Raw genomic sequence first — 9,813 nt, forward strand, 5'->3', positions numbered from 1 at the left:
AACAGCTGCCCTGATTACGAATTATGTCTGTCTCCTTCCTTCTTTTTCCTACCTTCCCTGGAAATGCTGATCCTTCCTTCTTTTTCCTACCTTCCCTGGAAATGCTGATCTGTCCTTTTCCCGAGTTTCCATTTGGCAGTATCTCTGTCCCTTACCCTAATCTCCATTACTATCTCTCACAATATACTTCCTACTTCAAAAAATGCATTTATTTTTGTGTTTCTTTTCACTTCTTTCTCTGTAACTTTAGTCTGTAGGTAAACAGAAAGATACCTCAAATGATGCTCATCAATGTTTCTGAATAGTAGGATTTAGAGCAATTTCTTTTCTGTATTGCAGCTTGACTTTGTATAATGACCTTGTGTCTTAACCAAAAAATAAAAATAGAAAGCAATGCTTTTTTTTTTATTTCTAATTCTAGCAAATCTGTTTGTTTTAACTTTTCACATTCCATTACTCTGCTTTTGGGGGGGAGGGAAAAAGCAACTTTCTCTTATGAAAGATTTTTAATTGTTTTTTCCTATGAGTGGCCTTCTATGAGGGAAAAAGTCCTCTCCACCTACTCTTGCTTTTCACCAAACCTTCATGCCACCCCTGGTTACAGAGGAAGGGGCCACAAAACAGAGAATAAGAGATGGGAAAGCTCTGATCAGGACACAGCTTAGAGAATTAAGCCCCGAATTTTTTACTCTCTAGATTTCTCACCAGAAAGATATCTGCGTAGCCAGCCAAAGACTCTACTCCCTCTTGAATCCGTGCTCCACCAGAGTCATTCAGTCCAATCACTGGAGCCCCCACTGTTATGGCTTGGTCCATGATCTGAGAGAGCAGAGAAACCTTCTTTGAGACAATCTTATTTAAAAAGAGCATTTACAAAGCACCACAGTGTTTTCTGGAAACTGTCCTGAGTGCATCTTTCACAACAGGAGTAACACTAGCTTCATTCCCCATGATGACTGGGTAACTTCATGGAAGGCAGAAAACCAGATATTTAAAGGGATAATTAAAGCCCCCCAAACATCCAAGAGTGAAAGCACTTCGCAATAACAGGGGATAGACTGCTTATAGCAACCATTTCTAGAGCCACAGGCCCAGGCTATATACAGTCATGCACCACGTAACAATTCAGTCAACAACAGACTATATATACAGCAGTGGTCCCATAACATTATAATGGAGCTGAAAAATTCCTAATGCTTAGTGATGTCACAGCTGTCTTAAAGTGGTAGCACAACACATTACACACGTTTGTGGTGACATTGGTGTCAACGAACCTACCATGCTGCCAATCATATAAAAGTATAGCATATATAGTACATAATATTTTAAAACAACTATGTCACTCATGTATTTACTATACTATGTCACTCATGTATTTACTATACTATGTCACTCATGTATTTACTATACTATACTTTTAGCATTAGAGTGTACTCTACTTATCAAAAAAAGTTTGCTGTAAAACAGTATGTTGTGTTATACCGGCAGCAGCCTCATGTATCCTGTGCTTACTGCATCTCTTGATTGCATCACTTACTCTTGTACTTGATTCAGTCTCACATTGTTTTGTACAGTAACATGCTGTGCAAGCTTGTAGCCTAAGAGGAATAGGCTCTACCATATACACTAGGTGTGTAGTAGGCTACACCATCTAGGTTTGCATAAGCATGCTCTGATGTTGGCACAATGACAAATCACCTAACAATGCATTTCTTAGAATGTATCTCCGTCATTAAGTGGCACATAACTATAGTATTTTTTCAACAGCCAGTTCTGTTCCCAGTTACTCTTTTGAAATAGACAGAATGGCAAAGAAGTATTTTTGTGAAAGTAAATATGAATCCATCTGTTAACCTGAGGCCAGACCCAGGCCTGCTTTTACTTCTCATGAGACAGATTTTGCTCATGGATCAGTACTTGACAGACTAATGAGCAACATTCCTAACAGCCCTTGACAGTCTACCAAACACTTTCACGTCCATTATCTCATTAACAATCAACGCAGAGAGAGTAAAGAGAGAAAATAGGAAGGTTAAAAATTAAGTGGTTGGCCAAATGTCTCAGGAGTAATACATAATAGGCCCATGTTTAGAACCCAGGTGTTCCATTACACAAGGAAGCCCTGCCCAGCTACTAACAATCAACTCTACGTTTAACTCCAAAATTTTCCAAATGTAATCTACACTCTCAATTCATATCCACAGCACCTCGCCTCTAGCAATGTTTTTAAAATACCATTATGTAATCCTTGCACTGCTCATTATCTTTTAGCACGTGGACTCTCGACCTAGCTCTTGGGTTCTTTACCTGGAGTCCCCAGAATACCAAGCCATCTGTGAATGAATTTCAGAGAGTCCATGAACTTGGATGGGAAAAAAATTTACACCTTTATTAACTTTGCTGATCTTTAGCATTTACTTCAATTATGAATACAGGCAAGAAAATAAAATAAAACCCACAGAAGTATCAGAAATACCTGTGACTCTCATTAATAGCAGCCACAGATATTTTTGTGTCACATTAAAATTGTTGCAAATATGTTGAAATATTTTCATTCCTGCATACTCGAAATTATAGCAGTTTAAATCCACTGCTAGATCATGTTATTTAAAGTATTAATAAGGACGTGCATATATTAAAAATATTTTTTTAAATCACATTGTAATTCCTCGTTGTCCTATATATTTAATTTTAAGCATGTAAAAAATGAGGGTCTGGGCTTCAGCAGCCTCCCAAAGGAATCCATGCTACAAAAAACATTAAGAAGTCCTGCCCTGGACTAAGTCACCTTCAAGCCAACCACACATCTTGCATACCTCTATCCCACCCCACACACCCAGCTCAGTGTCTTGCACTCCAAAGATACTTAATATGCACTATGCATCTGATGAAGGTACTGGGTTTGTTGTCATTAAGTACTTACTTTGCAGATCTTTTGGGCATGTGCTCCTGACAGACTGCCTCCAAAAACCGTAAAATCCTAACAAAAAAAAAAAAAAAATTAAATAAAAAATATAGTGACTAGCCAGAAATGAAGAGCTTGAAGGAGGAAGTAGAAAATTCATAAAGTTTTTAAAGGATTTTCAAAAGTTTAAAAAATTAGAAATTGTCTGACTTACAAATTATTCCATAGAATACTGAATATCTTAAAGGGAGTTGGTTCATGTATTGTCATCAAAAGCAAATGACCTAGTCTTTGCTCCACAAAAATGATTTGCAGCTCTAATGAAATAAAAACTTTTTATGCAGAATTCATCCAAAAATCAAATTCTATGGATGTCAAACAATCATGCCTTTCTATTACTAAGAAATATTTGCTGTTTTGACAAGGGAGATGAAAAAAGTGAATCAGAGCATTCACCGCATTCTCTTGCTTATGGATTTTCATTACCTTCTAATGTAAAAGGCTTCTTGTAAGAATGACTTCCTTCCTAAAACCCCCTCAAAAAGACAGTGGGGAGTTAAAATCAGATATAGCATATAAGGACAAAAAAGAAGAGGAAACAGAAAGGAAACTCAACAAATTTGAGAGGAGCACAAGAAGCCTATACACCTCCAGAGCAAACAGAAGCCTATACACCTGCAGAGAGAGTACATCCACAGGAGGGGATAACCCAGGAACCCTGGAAAGTATGGGGTAAGGAGGGGAGCAAAACATTTATATAAAGTCTGTGTTAGGAGCAGTTAGACCCCACACAGCCTCTCCTTCATCTTGAAAAAGGTTTGTTCTCTAAAGAAGCTTAACCAGAGGAATTTTGGACTCACAATCACCAGCCACAAAAAGTAAAGGTGAAGCTGAAAACAGGTTAGATTAGGAGCCTGTACACTAAATGATAAGTAAGTGCTAACCCCTCCTTTCCTCCTACTTCCCTCCCCACCCCAGAACACATCTACAACCAATCATCAGGCAAGAAACTGAGGGTGCTTCTCTGGCAAAACAGAAGCTCCTCAGAAAAAAATGCCTATAGATATAAATACTTCAGGGATCACTACCAAAATGCTGAGTCATCACTCCCCATCCTCAGTATGCTTCAGGGCCTATTTCAAATGCCTCATTTTCCCTAAAGCTTTCCTGAATCTTGGATGAGATTTTTCCTTGTCCTAAGCCCAAAGTACCTGCCCCAAAACACACTCACTCTATCTTTACTTTAGCCACTCCTGTTCTTCCCCATTCTATCTACAAAATGATTAGTCTGTTCAGGTCAAGAGCTTTGTCTCAGTCATCTCTACCTCCTCCTAACCCCCACCTTATGGCCATAAAAAGTGCTCGAAAGTATCAATTCGATGAATGTTTATATCTACTTAATAGTGAGACACTGCATCCAGAAAGCACAGCTTTCTCTGTTCTATTTTATTAAGGGTTCCTACTGTACAAGTTTTTGCCCAGCTCTCATAAATTACAAAAAACAAAAACAAAAAAAAAAAAACCAGATGGTTTCTTCTAGTTGAACATTTGGTAGATCCATGTATAACAGTTTTAAAACATTTCAAATGCAATTCGATAGTGAGTATTGCCTAAATAAAATAAATTTAAAATTAGCCAAGCATAATTATTTTAATATCCAACTCACAAAACATTTTAGGGTTCCTAAACAAGCTCTATAACTTTAGGTCTATAAAAGGAACTAAACACTTAGACTTATATACACATTTCCACCTCAGGAGGAAATCAAACCCAAAATAGCATTCAACATGTTCTTTTTGTGCTAGTTTTCTATTACTGCTGTAACAACTTAATAGAAATTCAGTGGCTTGAAACAACACAAATTTATTACCTTATAGTTCTATAATTTAAAAGCAAGCCTACAAGGGTCTCATGCAGCTACAAAGAAGATTAGCAGGGCTGGGCTCCTTTCTGGAGTATCCAGGGAAGACTTTGTTTTCTTGCCTTTTCCAGCTTTTAGAGACCATCTGCATTCCTTGGCTTTGACACCCGCTTCCTCCATCTTCTAAGCCAGCAATGGCAGGTGATGCGCTTCTCATATCACTCTGACCTCCTCCGCCTCTCTCTTCCACTTTTAAGGACTCTTGTGATTACACGGGGCCCACGTGAATAACCCAGGCTACTCCATTTTAGAGTCAGCTGATTAGCAACATTAATTCCATCTGCAATCTTAATTCCCCTTTGCCATATAAGGTAACGTATTCGCAGGTTTCAAGGATTAGGCAAACTTGAATCTTTAGGGGCCATCATTCTGCCTACTACATTCTCCTATTGTCTCAGTATGAAGAAACTATACCTGTTTTGATGAAGCCTGACAAAACTTATTTGAACACTTTCATGAAAAGCCCAAAACTTAGGGGCCTGTGGTTCAGAGAGTCAAGTTCCCTCCACCCAGGCTGCATTAAGGTCTCTCGGGTCCACATACACTGCCCAGGACACTGCTGTCCTCCAGGCACACACCCAATCTACCAAAAGATACCTCAGTCAGAATAAACTCCTGGTTCCTGGGTCTTTCTTACATGATACTGCTTTGTGATCCTCCCTCAAACGAACTGATTCTTTCTAAGAAAAAATATGTAGCATAATACATATTTTTGCCCTAAACTACATCCAAATCTTCTTTTGCTGAAACTGTTTTTTCTCATGTATTTTGCTCTTGGCTCTGCCCTCACAGAAAGCTCTACCTATTAGAGTTGTGAAATACCTGACTGAAGACATAAACCAATCTTCCATTGATTCGGCCCCGTCCAGTGACCACACTGTCTCCAGGAAACTACCAGAAAAAATTTAAAAAATAAAGGTTAAAAAACACAAACACTCCTTTTAATAAATTTAGCAATATGCCCCAGTGGAAGACACCCCCCCCAAAAAAAGAACCCACCCCAAATTCCTTAAAATTCAATATTAGGAACCTCAAGGAATCTTCCCCTCCCCTCTCAGTTCTGCAACAGCAAGCACCAGGCTACTGCTTCAATAGAAATGAAGGACACTGTGTCTTAGGCCTCAGCCTCCTTCCTGAAAGCAGAATCAAGACACCCTCTAGAGCTGCCATTACCAAATACTCATAGAAGGTCATATCAACATGGCAACTTCTTCTACAAAGATCCACCTTCCACCCCTAAACCTTTATGAGGCAAACCCCCTATTTTGCTTGGATCCTGGTAATCACTGTGTGGCCCATTAATGACTCAAATAGAGCCAGCTGGATTGATTCCAAGTTTACAAATTTTTGTCAGAAATAGTATATGCCGACTTGAAGAAAACTGACTTGAAATCTGTGTACTCACGGATAACACCCAATTGAAGGAAAAAGTGTCAGTGACTCTGACTTCAAAAACTCCAAGGCATAAACTTAAAGTTTTAAGAGGCAAGTGGTCAGCCTTTAGGGGTCTCTGGTGCCTAGACAGACCAGAACAAAACTAAAAGATATCCTCATCTTGCCTTCCAAGTTTGTCATTCTATACCTGCAAGAACTCTGAACCCATAATCAGAGCCCTGGGAACTAGGGCAGAGCCCCACTACACAAGGTATGAGCAGTTCATTCACCTTCCTTCATCTGCAAAGGTAAGTGAGGGAACCTGGAGGCTCCAATAGTGCTTCTCCAGAGGCACTCCTGCATTCCAGGGGCCCAAACTTAAAAAATGTTCAATGTATGCTGAGTCCCAGAAGGATTTCATTAATTTAGTGGGTAAGCCAGTAGGGCCACAGCTAGAAAGTCCAGTTTGGAGGCTGACACTACCATTGTGAACCGATACCTTATTTTTATCAGCAGCCATTCCAAAATCTGAACATCTGTGTTCCACAAACATGTCGCTCTCAACAAAACTGCCAGGGTCCAGCAAAAGACTTATCCGCTCTCTGGCTGTTAACTTTCCCTAAAATGCAATAAAAAAAAAGTCATTCAGTGATGTCATCATAGGCAGTCAGTAAGCAAGGAGGGCTCATCTGAGGGCCAGGAGAACAGGTTTTGTCCCTTCACTGCTGTGAAAGCCTCAATTCCATCAACCTACCACCAACTGTAGAGGGCATATAAGTCGGGGGAAAAGATAGAGAGAAGTGTGATGAGGAAAGCCTGACCCCAGCACAAGATAACAAGTTCCATAAACATTTACTGGACACCTAAGGAGCAATGAAAAGAAGAGAGAAGCAGGAGGTGGAAAACTAAAGCAGGCTTAGTAAAGGGTCTGAGGCTATAACCCCAGATTCACAAGTATCTTCCAGGGAACCCCACAGAAATTCACATCACTAGGGTCCAGCCCCAAGGAAACTTTCGAGACAACTTCCTGGTTCTTCTCCTGCCTCCTCCATAGGCTTCCCTGTTTAAGGACTCTACTCCTGACGGTGATGCTATGATAAAGACAACATTATAGCAGGAAGTGGCTGAGAAGAAAAAGAATGCTAAAAAAAATCACTCAAGAGTAAAACAAAAAGGCTTCTGAAAGAGGGTGAGGTTGGAGCCCTCAATCTATGAAGAGCCTCCATTGCTTGGGCTCCCAAGCCCTAGTCCAAGCCAAATACCTGGGTCCGCTGTCTGCCCTCTCCACCTAAAACACCTCATATTAGCGATATTTATCCCTTAAAAAGGTAGCCAAAGTCAGTGAGGTCATGTTTAAACAAAGAGGCAATCCTGTACACTGTATGTAGAGTAAGGTTTCAAGAAAGCAATTTGGCAATATATATATCAGAGTGTTGAAATACTCATATATTTTGACCCAGTAATTTCATTTCTGGGAATCTATCCTAGAAAAGTAGTCCAAAATTTGTTTTAAAGGGGGTGGAGTGGAAATTTAAATCAAGTTGGCTTCCTGACTAAGTCTGCTTTGGCAAAAGAAAAACAGCTTCTGGAGGATACATCTAAACCCACTATGATCCGCCTACTGGGAATGGTGGGGTGATGTTCCAGGGAGGAATTGAGCAACTTGCCACAACAGAAAGAGTGGAGGGGAGCACTGAATGCCTTTCCAAAGGATGATCTAAAGTTTTCCTTACCCTAGACAGAGCCAGGCAGGGGAGATAGGGAAACTACTCCTGGCACTATATACTATCAACCAAATTTACATCTCATCCCCAAATGTCAAAAAAGAACTGTCACCTTCAGGCCCTTATCAAATGGGAATTTACGACATGTAAATCAACACTCAACTTAAACTAAAAAAGAGTTGGTTCAAATCTCCTCACTGAAGACCTCATCTTCCACACTATTCATCTCCCCCATACTTGTGAACTGTGCCTCAGTGCTCTTCACCTCTGAGAATTTCACTTCTGCATTTTCCAGGTTGGTATTTTAACTCATCCAGCAAATGCTGACAGACTCGCACACGTGTCAGAGACGCAGTGAGTCTAATTTCAAGTCCCAGATAACCAATCTGGGCCTCAATTTCTTCTGCTGCTTAAGCCCCACACAGCATATCTCTGAAAGCCAACTGCCATTTGTGTCAACACTCAGGTGGTGGGTGGTGGTGCCTCAGCTGCTCACTCCAGCCAAACGTCTAAGGTAACCTGAGCACTTCCAGAAACACCACCCGCTTCCGACGCATATTTTTCCTATTCAGCAGGTTGATGCACACTGAGACCCTAAAGGTGTTCAGGTAGTCTAGCGGCAAAGAGGTTCCGCAAGTTTTCTGCAAGCACCACACATCCCACTCCAGGTTAATGTGAGAGTTTGCCTTTGTTACTTCCCCTGCCATACACCTTGATTTTACTTCTTCCACTATGGAGCAAGAACCATTCTTTCATAGGACGTGGGAAGAATAACCAGAATTTTGTTTAATTAAGTGCCTATCATTATTTCACTGTCTCTATTCTAACAGTAAGATTATGAGGGAAGAATTATTACTACCTTCTTAGTAACTTGTCCAAAAATTTATAGCTATTAAGTGGTGAGCCTCCCGGAACCCAGCCAGGTCCATCTAAAATTACAAAGGGAAAGCATAAAGTGATAAAGCACAACTGTGCTAATCTTCATGGAAGGCAACAAGTTCTCAAGGTAAACATTCTCGCCCCGCCCCTCCCCTCCCCTCCCCTCCCCTCCCCTCCCCTCCCCAGATTCGCGTGGATTGGCCGAGAAGCCTCAGGCGCCGAGAGCCAGGCACGCTGTGACAGGTCGCGAACGCTAGGGTCCCCTCCGGATTTACCTTTTTATGCTGCGCGTCAATGCGGCGCTGGCCCCCTCCCAACAGCGCGGCACGACGTTTGTCCTCGATGCGCTCGTTAATAGAGACGGGCTGACTGCACAGGCTGCGAAGCGGAGTGCGGAGACCGCTTACCACAACGCTGAGCCTTGCTCCAGCCCTCAAACAGCGTATTGCCGCCGCCATTTTTCTGCGGGCGCCCCCCCAACTGGCGCATCAGAGTACGCTTGTGCGTCAGTTACGTGCACAGCGAGGTTTGCGCCTGCGCAGCGTTGGCAGAACGGTAGGGAGCCGGTGGACTGGAATGCTGAGGGCGCTTGGGAGGAAGGCCTGTGAGTTCCACGTTCTAGGCTGCTCTAGAGGGTCATCAAGATAACAATGGGACTGGTCTTCAGAGCTTGTGCCCATCCGGCTACACAGAAGATGCCCTTAGTTCTTGCTACCTACACAGTTCTATTCATTCCTCTCCCTCCAGAAAATGAGTAGGTAGTGAGTTAACCAACATGATTATACGTTGAACCAGCTTGGCTTTAAGCACTTGCATGAGCTTATTATCCTGATTTCACAGATGAGGTAAATGAAATACAGGAAGAGTGATTTAAGACTAAACAAATGGTGGAGCCAGGATTTAAACAGACATACTACGTGCCATGTATTGACTACGGGACTCTTAACCTCTAGTGAGTGGTTCTCAACGTGTGGGCCCAGAAGCTTCAGGATCACTTGAGAGGGAGTTGG

General features: G+C 41.5%; 1 protein-coding gene across 1 annotated transcript in view; it reads right to left on the minus strand.

Moving 5' to 3' along the window:
* PCCB (propionyl-CoA carboxylase subunit beta) overlaps positions 1 to 9,291 on the minus strand; it is a 50,968-nt gene extending 41,677 nt beyond the window's left edge. Inside the window, exons 1-5 of the mRNA XM_016140363.2 lie at positions 9,079 to 9,291; positions 6,700 to 6,819; positions 5,649 to 5,717; positions 2,924 to 2,980; positions 706 to 819 (exon numbers count right to left, since the gene is read on the minus strand). Of these exons, the coding sequence (XP_015995849.2) occupies positions 706 to 819; positions 2,924 to 2,980; positions 5,649 to 5,717; positions 6,700 to 6,819; positions 9,079 to 9,261 (543 nt within the window). The 5' untranslated portion in view covers positions 9,262 to 9,291. The remainder of the gene's footprint in view (positions 1 to 705; positions 820 to 2,923; positions 2,981 to 5,648; positions 5,718 to 6,699; positions 6,820 to 9,078) is intronic.
* Positions 9,292 to 9,813: the final 522 nt, after the last annotated feature.

The sequence above is a fragment of the Rousettus aegyptiacus genome, unplaced genomic scaffold (genome assembly GCF_014176215.1).
Source record: "Rousettus aegyptiacus isolate mRouAeg1 unplaced genomic scaffold, mRouAeg1.p scaffold_m13_p_4, whole genome shotgun sequence".
Taxonomy (NCBI): Eukaryota; Metazoa; Chordata; class Mammalia; order Chiroptera; family Pteropodidae; genus Rousettus; species Rousettus aegyptiacus.